Below are 19,188 nucleotides of genomic sequence, written 5' to 3' on the forward strand. Positions count from 1 at the left end.
TCATGTATTAGCCCATGGGGAAGAATTCAATGTTATTTACATACACTACTCTCGGATCTCCTTAGGTGCTTCTAAACATTTATTAAACAGTAGAAATCACTGAAAATAGCAGGAAAATGCAGTTATCATTTAACACTTAAACAGCTGAACATTATAGCCTAAGAAAAAGAGGAAAATAAATGGTTTTGAGGATTGTTTTTCGTAACCATATACACTTGCTAACACTAGATGGCGGTAAAACACAGACCATGAGGTGGAGGTGCCACTGGCGGTGGAGACAGCGGCAACCCGCGCTGGAAGAGATTCATCACTTCGGTCTTACCTCCGGAAAAAGCCGGAGTCAAGTTATGCTTATTTACAAAATAGAAAGGTCATTTTTATGAAAAGAAAATCTCTTTCCAAGTTATGTTTTGTTTAAACCGTATGAAATTGCTGGTTTGTACACCAGAAATGGTTGATAGACAATTTTATACGGTTCGATCGTAAAAAGAACTTAGATGTCCAGAAGATAGTAGCTGTAATCTAAACTAATTAAGGCTAAAGAAAAGCTAAAAAATTAGCACCAAATGAAACGAGGTGACTATCTTCTTTCACAGCCTGGCAGGGAGGGCCTAGCACAGTCTGCAAGCTTGGGGATGGTGATGAGGCCACAAGATTGTTGCTGCTGGGTGAAGTGGCTGAGGGACAGGCAGGGATATGAGAATATTGGTTATATTTTATTACCAACTAAATGGTAATATTCTATAGTATTAATAACTACTGCATTTTTTATCCTAGAAGTCTCCCAGGTGCTGTACTTTGGTTAGAGTAAAGGTAAAAAGATGTAGTTGTTGTTCCTACCCTGTATTTTTTTTATTTTTATTTTTTTTTTGAGACGGAGTTTTGCTCTTGTGCCCCAGGATGGAGTGCAATGGCGCGATCTCGGCTCACCGCAACCTCTGCCTCCTGGGTTCAAGTTATTCTCCTGCCTCTGTATTTTCAAATCAGGAATATCTCCTTAGTCTGAAAGATGTGAGGGTTTCTCCAGGGATCCAGCATAATGCTTGGGTTTCCCTGTTTTCTCTTTCATCAGAGTCTACTTCATTTAACATTACACACTTCCACATGAGAATTCTAGTCAACTTAGAGTTTTACTACAGGGTAGTTGTGTCACAGATCCTGGGATCACTGAGTCCGGAGGCAGCTGACTGCAGAGAAGGGTTTCCTACAGTTTATCAGCATTGTGCCTCCTTAGTGCTCCTTGGCCCCCAAGAACTCTGGCCAGGAAAAAACGGTCAGTTGCTGAGTGCACTCCAGTGGGATTCCTCTCTAGCCTTGGTGCCTAAGGAAACACCCACACCAAAAGATTTCAAAACAAACACAAGAGAATACTTTAACAATTGAAATAAAAAAAATTTAAAGCTGTCACTTTCTCTGAGGACCAAAGGGATTCTGAGCTTATAAGGGAAAGCATAAGAAATCAGAGATGGAAAAGAGTTTAGGTTAAACACCAGCAAGAATTTCTAGCCCTGACAGTGTTTTAGACAACGGGATAGACTGTGGAGAGATACTATAGGATCCTTTCTGAAAATTACATCTATCCAAAATGTTTCAGGCTTTAGCCTGGCCAAAAATGTTCAATATATCTTTGCATGGCTTCCTAAATTCTCCTCTATTTTAGGATTTTATTCTTTTCACGTCAAAGGAAACCATGATTTGGAAAGACCAGGGAGGGATCCTTTTGTGTTTTGGAGATGGACTCAGGCATAAAGAAATGAGTTCTCAAGAAGAGGCAGAAGACGAGATGGATTTGAGAGAGGATCTTCGAACACTTTCGACAGGGTAGGGCCATTTTTAGGAGCCATAGGAAAGAAAATATGCACAGAAAAATAAATCTAAAGGGTATGAAGGAAAATGTCAGTAGCAGTTATTTTGGGGTTTGGAATTTTAGAAAATTTTCCTTTTCTTTTTCTTATTATTTTTCCAAACTTTTTATGCAAAAAGTTTTTGTTTCATGTTTTTTTTTTGTTGTTGTTGTTGTTGTTGTTGTTGTTTTTTTGAGAAGCATAGCTTTTTCATTAAGGTTTAGTATAAAATTCCAATCTTCAAAGCATGCTAGGAAAAGAGGATAATTCTTTGGCCTACTTGGTTAAATATTTTTCTGAGTGACTTTTCTAAAATCAGTTGTTTTCTGTCCTTTGGTGAAAGCAATTATGATATATCAGGACAAATTAGATTGGTATCACTTCAAGTGACATAAATATCTCATGTTTTTAGTTTTAAATAATTAATGCTAAAATAGCGCTTACCGTTAAGTGGTAAGTGTTCTACTTTGTATTAAAGAAAATTTGAGGAGTTAGTGATTGGGTCAGCAAAATATGCCAATCATGTCCAACAGGGTTTAAGAGAAGGCCACTGAAACGTACTCACTGGGACTTCTCTCTTACCCACCTCCCCATAGATGCTCTACCAGTGGTGAAACTCTTCAGGGTTTAACAGTTTTTTGTGTTGTTTTGTTTTTAATTCTAGTGGGGCTTTCCAGGTCTTATACTCCAGTAAAAGGCCATTTGTGAAAATCGTGATGAAGCCACTTAAAAAAAAAAAAAATCAGCAGCCTCTTGAGTAATGACCACTCTCTACAAGGTATTGTGAGTCACTTAGCTAATCATAAGCAAAGTCTTAATATATTATGGGATTATTTTTGGGCATCAGATATGCCTATAAATTATACAGAGTTGATTTATATTCCAAGTTCTATTTTCAAGTATACTAAGTACACATCTTTTTTATTTAAATAGCTTACTAATATGGACTAAATTATATATATAATTATATATATTCATATATTATATATAATTATTATATATAATATATATTATATGTATTTTTATATATAAATAATATATATATATATAAAACTAAATTGTGTGTGTGTGTGTGTGTGTGTGTGTGTGTGTGTATTTCCCAGTATCTTGAAATTCTTAGTTTTTTTTTTTCTTGGAGATTATAGGTACACTACAGAAAATGTCTAATTAGGTAAAAGACTAGATTTCCTTGGAATTTAAGAGCACTGATGATAGGGTTCAAGTCCAATTTATTAATCTATTTGTTGCAGATTAATAAATACTACTTGATATAAAAGACCATATGTCATACACAGATCTTTTTTCATTTTTTATTAACTATTTATATATTTTTTCTTATAATAATACCTAGATAATTTGGTTAGAAACAAGAATAGCTACTTGAATGAACTCAAACTGGAATGATTGGTTCTGTTTGGTGATGTTACTTACATTGCTATGCCATATTTTGTCTGTTCACCTCTCTCTCAGGTCTTAGATACAGAATTATAAGTTTTCTTTCTTTTTTTTTTTTTCTTGACAGAGTCTTGCTCTGTTACTCAGGCTAGAGTGCAATGGAATGATTTTGGCTTACTGCAACCTCTACCTCCCAGGTTCAAGCAATCCTCCCGCCTCAGCCTCCCAAGTAGCTGGGATTACAGGCACCCATCACCACGCCCAGCTAATTTTTTGTATTTTTAGTAGAGACAGGGTTTCATTATGTTGGCCAGGCTGGTCTTGAACTCCCGACCTCAGGTGATCCACCCACCTCAGCCTCCCAAAGTGCTGGGATTACAGGTGTGAGCCACCACACCCAGCCATGTTTTCAAAAGTAATCAATTAAAAGCCCCTAACTTTATAACATTTTGGTATCACATAATATTATTAAATCATACAAGTGTAAAATTTTTGAACACAGAAATACAGATACTAGAAAGAATTCATGATCTCCAGCAAAACCTTCAGCAAACAAGATGTTAACCATCTGAAAAGGATGGTGGTTGTATTTTATTTTTAATTGCCTGCATTAATTTAAAAAGTAACTATTATACATTATGTTACTTATGAATTGATTATATTGTAGGTCTAACTTACAGTAATGAAAGTTTGGAAAGTTTTAAAAAGTAGAACTATACATAATCCTACTATCTAAACCCTGTAATCCATTTAAAAAATAATACTTATGACATTTTAGAAAAGAAAGAACATTTTCGGCTCTATACATTTAAACCAATGACAAAGTTTTTATATTATATTTTTGAGCAATTGTGCCTAGCATTTTACAAGCATAGTATTATTTCAGTGTCTTAGCAGCCTTATGAGGTGGGTACTCTTGGAACTGTTATTTAACAGAGGAAGAGATCAGGCTTGGAAAGGTTCAGTGACTTGCTCAAGTCCATTTAGTTGGCAAGAAGAGGTGAAAGGGTTTTAACTAGATCTGAGTGCCTTTCATCCAGCTCAGTCCCCTAACTTTACCAGTTGAAAACAAAGAGGACTCAGAAAATTTAAGTGAGTTGTCCAAGGTGCAAGAGCACCCTGATGTATGATATAGGACTGATTATAATTTTTACAACCTCTCAGTATTACTCGCATTTCAGTATTTAACATTTCTTACTCGTCAGTGTTGGTTTTAAACCTGCTTCATGCCCCAGTTAAATCAGTTTTATCTCATTCTGCCCTTAGTTATCTATACCAGGGACTCTCAACTTCTCCTGCACACTGGAAAAATACTGAGGCCTTTACCAAATACAGATGCTTGGATCAGATCTCCAAATTTTTGGATTTAATTGACCAGGGCTACAGCCTGAGCATGGGGATAAGAGGTCTCTAGGTTAATCTAACATGCAGGTAGGGCTGAGAAGTACTGGTCTATACATAGAAGGTCTGGTCATCAACTCTTTCATATATATATTCCAAAACATTTTAGATCATGTTATCACCTGCTTGCATATATGTCATGTGGTTAAAGTATTTCCATGATTTGTATGCCTAGAAGGAAGAAGTAAACATCGACACATCACTCAGCTAAATCTCTGTACAAAGGACATATGTAAAAAAGAGATAAATAAGGTATTAGGTTGAATTGGAATATTGAATTTCAAGCACTGATCATATACCTAATTATACTAAACCTAACTTAAGCCATGATATAGCTTTCTGCTTCTAGTGCTTATGTCAGTTAAGGAACTATGGGCCCAATTAAGTATTCCCCTTAGCTAATTTGTTATTTGAAGCAAAGACAGTCTGGTTCTATGGGTTTATAAGAAACAGATTAATATAGCCAAAGCCACTTTCTCTAGCAGTGCTTTTGAATTGCTTGAATGAACCAAGAATTTGTATTTATAGTTGTGCTTGATTTAAAATTAAATTAAATTAATAACCTGAACTAATCCCCCAAATTAAATTTTTACATCTGTGAGAAACCTGCCCATTCACAAAGCTGTGCTTACCTGAGCAAATGGAGTCACAATCAAGTCATCTCCGTGTCTGAAAAATAAATCAAATCCCACATTAGAAACCACCAATAACTCTGTGCTCAGTGTCAATCAGTATTAAACAGCAAGTTCCACTTTCATGAGTTCCCATAGAGAATTACAGTGATTCCATCCTTAATCTTCAGCACATGTTCTTCCCAGCAACTGGGTTAAAAATATGTCTTCTGGGATGTTAACCATCGTCCAACTCCCTGGGCAAAAAGAGGGGCTTCTTGATCATCAACCAGGGTTCATTGTTGCTTTTTAGGTACACAGGATATGCAATAGTAGAAATGGTGTTCCAGCAGTGGGGCCTGAGTTTTACTTTTGGCTTCTTACTGTAGATATTAGTAAGGGGTGCTGTGGAAGGAACCAGCAACTGCAGTGACTTCAGTGAGAGAACCCTTGACCATCTAACATTTGAAGGTGATTGGCATGGAGTGTTCCGCATCATCCCGTGTAAGTCTTGGACAGGCTAGGAACTGTAGATGACATGGGACTGCATCATACACTAATAAAAACCCAGCGCAATTTTCAACTGACTCACATCCCAGCCACTGTAGTTACTGGGGAATGTTACTCTGTGTGTGCTGTTGCTGCAGCAACCCCAGCTACACCGTGCCTGGGTTATGGGAGCAAGGTGTCAGCATGACGTGTCTTGGAGGGACAGGGAAGGGCAAGGAAATTTGTGCAATATTCCAGTTAGAGGAAAGTGAGAAACTGGGGCCCAGGGTTCTTTTGTGGTATTTCTTAGCATGAATAATTTGAGACCAGGATTTCCAGAGTCACCATCAGCTATTTCTTGATCTAGCTAGATAAAATTCTTAAATCAAAAGTGAATGCTGTTATTCAACACAGACAGCTCCCTGGACATGGCCCTAACTGAGAACAATGCACGTAAACTTTTTGCTCACTCATGAACAATCTGAAAATGACCTGAGTGGCCCAAAACAACACCCATGAAACGTGCTGGGGCACAGGGAGCATATGGATGATGTTACTGAATAAATTGTTACCAATAGCTAGAATAGGTGCTGTGGTGGTGATCAAACCATGTGGAGATCTTGAAAATAAAAATGTGGGAAATAAAAGCAGAAGAAGGAAAAAACAATGTAAAGGAAGCATGTGTTATTTTACACCCCCTTAGTTCCAGAATCATGCTTTTTAAGAGGCACCTGCTCTTTGTAGAGATTATTCATAGAACTCTAGAACTCTAAGAAGGCAGGACATTGGGTTTTATGATCATTTTATAGAGGAGGCAACTGAGGTTCAGAGAGGGCATAAGGTCTAAAAGCTAATAAGTGGTAGAGGTAGGATGTCAATCGAAGAATGTATTTTCCCATGTTGATGTCTAATTGCCATTGTAACAGTATTAAGAGGTGGGGGCCTGTGAGAAGTAATTAGGTCATGAGGGCTCCACACTCATGAATGAATTAATGCTGTTATGGTGGGAGTGGGTTAGTTACCGTAAGAGTGGGTTGTTATAAAGTGAGCCCAGCCCCTTATGCTTTCTCTTTTGCATGTGCTCACTTGACCTTCCATTTTTCCATCGTTTGGGATGATGCATCCCAAATACCCTAATCAGATGGTGATGCCATGCCCTTGGACTGCCCAGCCTCTAGAACTGTAAGATATCAACTTCTTTTCTATATAAATTGCCCTGTCTGTGCTATTCTGTCATAGTAACAGAAACTGGACTAAGATAGTGTTCTTCTGTCATCAATAAATAATTTACATAACTTACACTGACTCTCAAAAAAAAAAAAAAAAAAAAAAGGTCTAGCCCAGAAAAGCCCTTTAAAAGAACAATGGCCCAGGATGAGAACAGGCCTGGTGCACTGAAGTGGCAAGGAGGCCATTGAGCCCAAGGGAGCCAGCAGAGAGGGATGAAGCCAAGGAGGAAGAGCAGCTGCCTAGATGAGAAAGAAACAGATACAAAGCTGCAATGAGAAGCTCAGTGATTCTAGAGAATGCCATGTAAGGCAGGAAATTCAGAATCATGAGTGGTAATGGGCCAGGCAGCAGATCATGGAGCCCTTGTATGACATATACAAAAACTTGGATTTTACTCTCTGATGGAAGTTTGGGTTGGAATTTCAGCTCTGCCACATACTAGGTGTATGAAATTGTGCAAGTTATCAAACTTCACTTTCCCTTGGCCTCTTCATCTGTAAAATGGAGATAATAGCACATACATATAGTTATGTTTTGGGATTCAATAAATTGATAATGTTAAGTGCTAAAAAATGTGCTTACCACACAGTAAATGTTCAATAAACATTTCTATAATAATAATTAGCAGTAGTAGTAACAACTTTTAAATCATAATGATTTTTGCTTTCCTATGCAGTCAGGAAATTGCAAAGACTCAGAAAACTGATACTTCACTAAGAAGGACTCTTGAGACCCTGTGACAGGTCTATACAAGATTTAGGGCTTTAAAGGGGTAAAAGTGGAAACAGGGAGACCAGTTTAGAGAACAGAAGATATGAGGACCTAAGCTAAATAGTGGTAGTAGAGAGAGAGGGAAGATGACAGCATTAAAAGCTCTGGGGGAAAGAAAAAGTTCTGGGGAAAAAAAGATATGAAAATTTCAAACATTTACAAAAGTAAAAAGAATGCTATCATAGCAAGTGTATTTTATACACAATATCATCAACTGTTACAACAATGTTGCAAGGTAGGTGATATTACTGGCATTTTTCAGATAAAAAAATTGTAACTCAAATTGGTTGAGACTTAACACAAAGACATGCAGGTAGTAAGCTGCACAGCCATACCTGGAATGGTCCCCTTTTGTGATATTCATTGGCTGACTTCTATGGAACAGTTTTAAAAGACTAAAAACAAAGCTCTAGGAAAATGGCCCAATAAATGCAGATTTCAAAGTGATGCCAGGGTTGGCCAGCTACATTTCTTCCTTGGCCCATCATTCTGACTTTGCCTTCTGGCTGTGTCATATAGGTAAATATAGGGCTACAATTTCTCTTATGTACTTATTTTGAAACAGTAGCCTAACTCTCACAAAACAACTGAGAAATACTTACAGATACACTAATGTTTAAAAAGTCTGAATACAAAATCCAGAGCTAAGCACTTCAGCATTTGACAACTTTCTACACCCATAAAGGCACCTTTAGAATTCATTTGAAGCCAAACATTCTTGTGAGCGGTGGACAAATCAGTAAACTGTGTAGTATGTTAGAAGTCCAAACACAAAAGACATTTTCAATAGATGTATATACTACATATATTGCATTCAAGATAGTTCAATGGTTTCTGGGATTTAAACATGTTATTAAAAATTCCATGATGGGAGGTATATTACACAAGGAGAAAAGACATGCCACCTATGTCGACTTGATTTGCCAGTCCGAAAAACTATTCATCTGCTCCAGTACACGGCCAAGCTGAAGACTTTGTATTACAAAATGGACGAGAGGCAGTTCAGATAACCAAAATAATATGAAATCTTGTTATTGTCCCAAGCTATAGTCTCTTCTTTCATTTTATTCTTTATAATTGCCTACTACAAAGTTTATTTTTCTCAGAACTAAGTCATCTGAACCAAGGCACATCATGAATCTGAAATGAATCCATGGAAATACATCCCCTAATTTTTTACATAGATTACACTGGATTTCAATATTTCAAAACTCAAAAGGGTTGCATATTTATTAAAACATTTAATTTTTTCTTTGGTTGTATTTCCTTTACAAGTATTATAAGTAATATATTTATAATATTTATGATAATTTACCAGTCTTGCTTTCTTCCCTATGAAAGCATGAAGACAGTTATCATTTTAGTGAAGGAAATATATTACTTTTTAATAAATTGCCCAGAAATTGTTTCTGCCAAATATCTCAAGATGGTCTCACTTTAGTAACAGGAAAATGATTCCTAGCATTTCAGTGGCAGATTCCTCAATAAAGGGCAGGTTATAGGCTATCCATTTATTTTCAAAAGTATGTCATGCTTAAATTATCTTTGAATATATACCTAACATATAATTTTAAAATCTTTGTCTAAGTCCTCAATTCAATATTAAAACAGATCTTTTCAGACATACTGTCACTAGTAGAATGAGGTAAGTAAAACATATTTTTATTTGTGGTTAGAAGAAAATAAATATAATACAAACATATCTTTGAATTGTGTCTTATACTTTGCTTATAATAATTTAAAAACAGATCTGGTAGCTAAGATCAACAGAAGATTCACTTTGTGAATATGATTTGGCTTCAAGTATGTGTGAGTTTTAATGAACTGAATAATCACATATGCTAAAAAATCCTATGAAAAAATGATTCTGAAATTTTGCACCCGAACAACTTTACCCACAGAAACTTTTCAAAGTGCCTTGCCATGTAAAGTGGGGCTGGGAGGGATTATAATACAATGTAATAAATTGCGGCTTCCTAGGCCTACTTGGCTAAATATTTTTCTGAGTCTCTTCTGAGATGGGAAGAGACTATTAGGGTCTCTATAAAGTGATGCAGAAGCTAGATTCAAAGTCACACAGTGAATATCGCCTGAACACTTGAAATTGTACCTCCTGGTAATGTGAATTTTGGGTGAGGATGTTGCAATATTGTCTTTCATATATAACAACAATAACCCTTAACAAAAAACAGCTGGGATCTGTTTTAAGGAAAATACAGCTCTTTTAAGAAAAGAACTGGAGTGTTCATGGAGGACAGGCGGAGAAAGAATGAGGGATAGGAAGGCTCAGAAAAAAAGTCATGTTGACACTGCGTGCCTATATGTATGTATGTATGCATGCATGTATACATGTATGTATGCACGTATGTATGTATGTATGTGAGTGATGAGACTGGTACCCAGGTAACAGTCACAGCAGAATGCAAGTGGAGAAACTTCTAAAACAGTCAGGATGAACTACTGCAGGTCACTGTGAGAGTCAGTGTCACATTGGTCTTAAGTTTCAAGATGTCCAAGGAGGTGCCACATGCTCTGTCACCTTCCCTGCTTACCAGGAACTGAACCAGAGTCATCTTCACTAGTCCCAGGGAGCCTTGCCTCTCCCAAAGAGAAAGACTTGCTGAATCCTGAGCCAGTGCTGCTGGAGGCAGGAGAATACAGGGCTCAACAGTACACTATTGTCTTCTTTTTCCTCAGACAGTAGAGTCAGGAACTTCTATTCTCTATCCCCTGCCCTATCCTTCTTCTACTTCTGTATTATTTATCACGTTATTTTCTACCCTTACTTTTTCTGTAATAAGAAGACAGAAACAAGCAAGAAACTGAAAGCAAGAAATCTAAATGCCCACACTCTTATGGAGACTTTGTTGGGATCCATAAACGGTTCAAGTACTTAAATATGAAAAAGCCTGTTTTCATCTTAAAAAAATAAGTTCAATCAACATCAGCACCTGAAAATATAATTTCCTAAACAAGTTCATTTCATGATTGGTTGAAATCTTAAACACACTAGGTGGCAACCTTTCTCTGTTTTACTATGACTAAATCATAAGGAAAAGGAGATATAGTTAACTAGAAGGAAGTTTTTACTTTATGGAACAAAGTCCCCTAATCCTATGATATTTAAAGCATTAGTGGTCATGTAAGACCTACTGCTTTTGAATATCACACATTGCAAATTTTAGCATGACAAATGATTGCATGAACTAGCATTTTGAAGGAGTCACAGGCTGGGGTTTATGTTTGAATTTAATCTTTTTTTTTTTTTTCCAATGGCATTGAAGTTTGCTATGTTGCCCAGACTGGCCTTGAACTCCCGGGCTGAAGTGATCGTTCCCGTCTCAGGCCATGGAGTGCCTAGGACTACAGGTGTGTGCCACCGTGTTGGTCAAATGGAATCGTGTGCAAACTTTTTTCATCTTCTGTGATTCACTCTCTCTTACTAGAAAGATATTCTCCTCTGAAGTTTGTCAATAGGATTAGGAAATTGATAAACATATAGAAAATTAAAATAATATTTTTGAAATATATTTTAAAGTCCAAGATTTTGATCATTTTGAAATCCTAGTGTCTTTCTTCCCTCAGACTAAAAACTATCATCCATCTATCAATTCACCCTTAACCACTTTTTTTAGAATTACAGAGAAACAAGTATGTTCTAATTTTTAAATGAATATAAAAATATTTCTGGGAGCCTAGACTATTTGACAACACCCTAGGATTAGCTATAGGAGGAGCCACATCTACTCACAACTATCTAGTCCCATCTTCATCAAAGTATGGACATATAAAACAAACAAACATAATATAACCTACTTGATCTTTACGTGTGTGTGTATACATATATGTATATATCTTTATGTACACATACACACACAAAGTATATGCCTACATATACACACTTTGGAAGACATAGAACAACTTAAAGAACAATTCAAAGATAACTATTGATAACATTTTCCCGCTGCATGTATGTGAGCACATGGATGTAATACAGTATGTGACTATTATGGAATACATACTTTCTTATAGAGTTAGAATCATAGTACATATTCGACTGTAATATTCTGCTTTTAGCATTAAACATTAATGAACCATAAAAATTCTACATGCCTTTATTCTTTTAAAATATTTTTATTGACTCAAATCTATATTTGGTAATCTCTAAAATTTTTCAAGTTATGTGAATCCAAATGTATTAAAATGTGAGCATTGATTCTATTTTCAAATAAATAAAAAAAAATCATGTGGGTTTTTCAGACTAATTTCAGTTCATGTATCATTCATTCATTTTTAAAAAGCTACTTATTAAAGGAAATATGCTTATTTTAATTAAATATACGTAAGACAAAGTTAAATATTAAAATGCTACCTGAGAAATTGGGCTGCACAGGGAATTCACAGGAATGTTAAATATTTTATATTGCTACCTGCTTAAATTAAAATCATGAAACTAATTTAAGACAATAAAAATATTCTGAAAAATATGACTACCAAGAAAATCTTGCAAAACCAAATTAGTTTTTCCATATAGTGTTTAAAAGAGATGATTTGTTTTTCCAAAAATAATGTTCACTCTGACAAATTATAAATTTAAGAATATAATGAATGATTTAAAATTACTTATAAAGGAGACATTAGATTTTTTGATAAACTAAGTAATCTATATAGTAAACAAAACAATACCAAAAATACATAAAAACTGTGTTTCCTTGGTATTAGACATACTGGAGGATATGGATCCTCTGTATTACTTGGCCTTTTAATTTGAAACTAGCTCCATTTAAGTCAAAATAAATTAAGCAGTACATCTATTTATGAAACCCTAGGGAATAAAGTTCCTAATATAATAAAGCCAACCTCAGTTACAAATGAATGTGCTTTTCCTCTTTGAAGCTATTGCCACTTAGAATTAAAATAATCTATTTAACACAAAAACTTGTATTAAAAATCACAACTACCAAAACTTTCAATTTAGCAAGAATGTCCAGCAACCTTTTACTGAGAATCAAATAAAATGTAAATTAATATATGAGTAACATTAAAACTGTCTGGTATTGTGTGAGGTAATATCTTCCAAATTGAAAGTTTTCAATGCCAAACCCAGGCCACATGTTTGTATATCTAGTTATGCCGCTTTTCTGGTGTTTTGATCAATCTAAATATTTTGAAAAATTTTAAAGAGATGTGGGGTCTCACTCTGTTGCCTAGGCTAGAGTGCAGTGGCACAATTCACAGCTCACTACAGCCTCAAGCTCCTGGACTCAGATGATCCTCTCACTTCAGCCTCCCAAGCAGTTGGAATTACAAGTGCAAACCACTATTTTTATTTCTTAAGGCAGGCCAGAATTTTTTTTTTTTTGAGATGGGGGTCTCATCTTGAATTTTAACTCCCACGATTTCCAGATATCGTGAGAGGAGCCTGGTGGGAGACAACTGAATTATGGGGACTGGTCTTTCTGGTGTTGTTCTCATTATAGTGAATGAGTGTCATGAGATCTAATTTTTTAAAAAGGGGAGTTCCCCTGCTCAAGCTCTCTCCCTTTGCCTGTTATCACATCCACATAAGATGTGAATTGCTCCCCCTTGCCTTCCACCATGATTGTGAGGCCTTCCCAGCCAGCCACATGGAACTCTGAGTCCAATTAAACCTCTTTTCATGATTGTGAGGCCTCCCCAGCCACGTGGAACTCTTGAGTCCAATTAAACCTCTTTCTTTTGTAAATTGCCCAGTCTCGGGTATGTCTTCATCAGCAGCGTGAGAACAGACTAATACAGTGACATTCAAAGATATTTAGTTTTCTGAAATTTAAACCATGTGCTCACATCTTATTAATATTTTAAGAATTAAGAAACAACTCAATAGCAAGAAAACAAATAACCTGATTTTAAAATGGGCACAAAACCTAAATAGGTCTTTCTCAAAACAATGGCCCAACACAGTGGCTCACACCTGTAGTCCCAGCACCTCAGGAGGCTGAGGTAGCAGGACAGCTTAAGTCCAGCAGTTTGAAACCAGCTTGGGCAACATCGTGAGACACCCTCTCTACAAAAAAATAAAAATCCAAACAAGACCTACAAAAAAAGGTCAACAGGTATATGAAAAAGTGCTCAACATCACTAATCTTAAGTGAAATGCAAATTAAAACCACGAGGAGATATCACCTGACACCTATAATAATGGTTTTTTATCAAAAAAAAGGTAACAAATATTGGTGAAGACGTGGAGAAAAGGAAGCCTTTTAACACTGTTGGTGGGAATGTAAACTAATACAGTCACTATGGAAAACAGTATGAAGGTTCTTCAAAAAATTAAGGATAAAACTACCATATGATCCCGCAATTCTATTTCTGGGTACATATCCAAAGAAAATGAAATCAGTATGTCAAAGAGATACCTGCACTCCCATGTTTGGTACAGCATTAATCATAATAGCCCAAATATGGAATCAACCTAAGTGTCTAACAACAGATGAATAAAGAAAATGTTATACACACACACACACACACACACACACACACACGATTCCTACTCAGGCTTAAAAAGGGGATATCTTGCCATTTATGATAATATGGAAGTTCCTGGAATACATTATGCTTAGTGAAATAAGTCAGGCAAGAAAGATAAATACTATGTGATCTCACCCATATGTAGAATCTAAAAACAAAATCAAACTTATAGAAGCAGAGAGTAGAACAGTGGTTCTGGGGCAGGGCCTGGGGAAGAATGGGAGGATGTGGAATGGGAGATGTTGGTGAAAGGGTATGAAGTTTCAGTTAGAAGGAGAAACAATTTCAAGATACCTATTGCATAGGCTGGTGGCTATAATGAATAATCATGCATAGTACACCTGACAATTACTGAGAGTAGATTTTAAATGTACTCATCACAAAAAATGATAAATTGTTAGGTGATGGACATGTTAATTGCTTGATTTAATCATTCCACAATGTATACATATATCAAAATATTACCTTGTATATAATAAATGAATACAATTGGTCATTTGTTGATAAATAATAAATTTAAAACTAGAATTAGAGCCTGGCCCCATTGTTGACCAAAAAAAAAAAAATCTTTCAACCCCAAATCCTTAATTTTTGGCTCATGTGTGCTCATATCACTTAGGGAGGACAGGCACTGATGATAAAGCAGATGGGACTGAAGTTTATGCAACATAAGCAAAAAATAATCTAGTCTAAAATGGAAACTCTTTATTTGTCATGAGAAAACAATTTAGGCTTCATTAGAGAAAATACATGATGTGAATGAATGCCTTCAAATTTGTTAGTTACATGATGGCACAAAGACTATCTGTGTTTGAACCGAAATAATTAAAAAATGTTTAGCACTTGTGTGTAGACATATTCACTAAGCATAGTAGGTTATTTTGTTTAATAAAAACCAATACGATAGAGAGACTTTTCTAGGACTGCTGATGTCCCAAATTATCATCAGAAGGTTTGAGTACAAAGCTGAGAGTCTGACTTCCACAGAGGGAAGAAGGATGGTGAAAGAGTTGGGTACACGGGCACGGATTCACAAGTGCTCTCACTTTGTGTTCTAGGAACAGGATCTTCTCTCACAGTTTATCTTACTGGCAGGCTTGTTCTTAATGCCAGTGGCCCTGCCCTTTTGGTTTTTCCCCAGAATGGGCTCCTGGGAAAAAGATTTATGGTCAACTAGTACAACAATTTTAAAGGTCTGCATGTGGTGAAAAGATTCAGTAGATTAAAAGGAAGTCCTTGATCAAACAGAGAGGAGAGCAATGTGTTTTATGAATGCCTACTAGGTGCCAGACACGGTGTTCTACCAACATGCTGAATTTAATTCTGACAACTCTGCATTAAATGGATGCTCATATTCCCATTCTAAGATAAGGAGCTAGGCCCTGACAACTTAAGTTACTCATCGGCAGTCATGCCCTTGGCAAGTGACAGAGCTCAGTGGTTTCCAAATGCCACTCTAAGATCTGGTACTTGCCCCACAGAATGCTCATTGGTCCCTGTCAAAGTCAAAGTGTACATGGACCATGCAGTGAGATTTTTTTTTTAAAACTATACGTATTCCTTTAGGAAATTCTTTTATTCTGAGATTATGCTCTTTTTCACTGAAGTGAAAATGTCTTAAAAAATAAAAATATATATTGATGGGAAATTCCTTGATAATGTTCTTTACCTGGCAAAATAAGGAGTTAGTAACCCTAGGTCGGTGTCCCAGGTATTTTTTGAAATTTTACTGAGTCATAAAATCCCAAGGCATGGAAATGTTCAGCGTAGCTGGACTTGAACCCAGGCATTCAAATACTGCTTTGTTTTTATCATGCTGCTTTCCGTATGCTCAAATGGATTTAGACTATTCTGAAGGCACATAGAAGTAAATGTTTTAGACTCTAGAACAGCACTGTCCAATAGAATATTTCTTCAACATTCTATTTCTGCAACAGAATATTCTGCAAGACTCTTTCTTGGTGCTGTCTAATATGCCATCCACTAGCTAAACACACACACACACATACACACACACACACACACATACACACACACACACACACACAACAATCCACAAAAACAAAACTATCTTGGTGGTTATAACAAATTTGATTTGAAGTTCTGTAAGTACAAAAGAAAAAATGAATTTTGAAACATGAAAATATGAGATCTGCATGTAGTTTTGTTCTCCCTTGGGAGCAAAACAATGAGTTAAAAATTTTGTACGTGGAATAATTCATGACATTTATTGGGAGACAAAGTCATTTACTGAATTGGTGAAATGATTTCTTGTCATATCACAACCTTCCATATTTATAGAGGGGTGAGCAGTTATTCTTTTTCTTTCTGCTCTTAAGCTGCCTGTGTCTAAAGAGAGGGTTACAGGAATTGACACATTATATATGTTTAGATACAACTTTCAAGTATTCAATGTCAGCAAATTTTTCTTGACCCAAGTTAGGAAAAACCATAAAGTCTTAAGGCAATTAACAGTAGGTGGACACAAAGCCTGGGAGATGCTGCAGTGGGCAGATGGAATAATTGGGGATGTTTCCTCAGTGAACCTGGGAAATCATACCACAAATTACCAGGAATCTGAGAGCAAAGCCCAGTGGTTGATATTCCTTACTTGGTTTTCTAAAGAAAAACCACGGGTCTGCTTGATGCTTTCTTTCTGTTTATTTATAAAGCACATCTTTGGATGATTCATATTGCAAGGGCTTAGACAGAATGATTTAGTAATACTCACTGAAATATCTTATCTCAAGAAACCCATCACATAAATGTTCCAGCAGTGTGACTGTTTTTCCTTATATGGCTCAGAAAACAGTAAAGGAGACATTGAGAACAATTCATTAAGAAGCTAAGACTGATAAGCAAAAGTAAATATTTAAAGTGATTGATGTGTAAGTGAAAACAAGTATTTATATAGGAATCTCAGTGTTGGCTGGAAATATCTCCTTTTCTATCCAGAATTTTAAAAAATTGAATAAAGACAAGAATGCATGCTCCAAACAATTTTGTTTTGTCTTATTTTCATGGATCTACGGTGTCTTCAAATGATACTCTGGCATGGAGTAGGTGCTACTGGTATTTTCTAAATGAGTAAAACAATGACAGTATTCAAAAATGCACATCAATTGATACACACCTTTATTTAGAATGTGGAAAACATGTATTGGTTATCTCCAATAGAAGTCAACTTTCTTCTTCTCAGCCTGCCACCATAGGCCCCACTGTTAAGATTTAAAGTTCAGGCTGTGCATAGGGATTCTTGCCTGTAATTTCAGCACTTTGGGAGGCCAAAGCAGGAGTACTGCTTGAGCTCAGGAATTCGAGACCAACCTGGGCAACATAGCAAGACCTCATTTCTGCTAAAAATTTTAAAAAATTAGCCGGGAGTGGTGGCATACCCCTGTGTTTGGGCTACTAGGGAGACTGAGGTGGGAGAATCACTTGAGCCCAGGAGCTCAAGGCTGCAGTGAGCTGTGATTACATTGCTGCACTCCAGCCTGGGCAACAGAGTGAGACTCTGTCTCAAAAAAAAAAAAAAAAAAAAAAAAAAAAAAACAGATTTAAAGTTCAAAATATTTCTATTTTACCATACACTGGAGCATGGTTTTGATTTTAGTCTTCTTTAATATACAGAGGGAAGAGGGTTGAGATAAAGTGAGAGTATACTAGTATACCTCTAGGTACAATATCCACAATTGGATGAACCAGTATCTCTCCTGCAGTGGCCATTTGCCTCTTAAAATTTCAAGAGGCAGGAAGAATCAGTAATTTTCAACTATGGGTCCTTCATCTAGGGACCATGTTGCATTGAGAGCACTATCCAGGTTACTGGACTAGTTTTTTTTATTTCAAAATGGTCTTCAAACTTTCCTTATTTTAGTTTATTTCACACATAATTTGCTCTTAGAGATTGCATTCTTTTGGTATGCACTGAAAAACAGGCTAATCTTCCTGGACTGAGACCAATTCAAGTTTACTTTCTTCTGGCAGGAATTCAATGTCTCATAGGATTGTGGAATAATTGCTCTTGTTATTAAACTACCCCTTCTCCCTGTATTTTTTTTTAAGAAAGGAGATATTATCCTTTGAAATGTATTAAATCTGAGGTACAAGCATAATTATATAATCATTATTTATAAGTTTAAACAATTCAAAGTCACACTCTTTCTTTTATATACAGGAGTGAGAAAAACTCACATGATTTTCTTTAGAATTTTTTCTTTTTTCACATTTAAACGATTTACAAGTGAGTTCAGTCTTTAATCCCAGCACTTTGGGACGCCAAGGTGGGAGGATCACTTGAGGTCAGGTCGAGACCAGCCTGGCCAACATGGTGAAACCCCATCTCTACTAAAGATACAAAAAAAATTAGCCAGGCACGGTGGTGGGCACCTGTAATCCCAGCTACTCAGGAAGCTGAGGCAGGAGAATTGCTTGAACCCAGGAGGTGGAGGATGCACTGAGCTGAGACTGTGCCACTGCACTCCAACCTGAGCAACAGAGTGAGACTCTATCTCAAAACAAACAAAAAAAGTGAGGGCATATACTGAGGAACATAGTGGGTATAAAGGAAATCTAGAAAATAAAATGGTATGCTAAATATTAGCACAAAGTCCTAGAGTTAGAATTGCAGCAGCCTTATCATAGAAACAATGAATTACATATATGCTTGGTCAGTTTTCACTTCTTTTTCCCTCTGCTTTAACAACTTTTTATGACTAACATTTATCCCTCCATATCTCCTAAGACTTTAGTATGTATCTATTACTTTGGTAGCAATAACCAAGATATATTACTACATATAACTCAATTAATTCGTTATTTTAAAGGTTAGAGCACTGGCAATGATACTCAGAGGTGCTGACACCATCTCACTATAGTAACGCATTAAAATCAATACTTTATTTTTACCCTGTGGCATGAACAACATTACCATTTAA

At 36.2% G+C, this 19,188-nt stretch overlaps 1 protein-coding gene across 13 annotated transcripts in view; it reads right to left on the reverse strand.

Annotated features, from left to right (window-relative positions):
- The window catches only part of PDE4D (phosphodiesterase 4D), a 1,562,006-nt gene that overhangs the window by 215,367 nt on the left and 1,327,451 nt on the right, over positions 1–19,188 (reverse strand). For all 13 annotated transcript variants that reach the window (XM_025387155.1, XM_025387164.1, XM_025387158.1 and 10 more), the window contains one exon: positions 5,273–5,309. In XM_025387155.1, coding sequence (XP_025242940.1) covers positions 5,273–5,309 — 37 coding nt within the window. The remainder of the gene's footprint in view (positions 1–5,272; positions 5,310–19,188) is intronic.

Source organism: Theropithecus gelada, chromosome 6, assembly GCF_003255815.1.
Source record: "Theropithecus gelada isolate Dixy chromosome 6, Tgel_1.0, whole genome shotgun sequence".
Taxonomy (NCBI): Eukaryota; Metazoa; Chordata; class Mammalia; order Primates; family Cercopithecidae; genus Theropithecus; species Theropithecus gelada.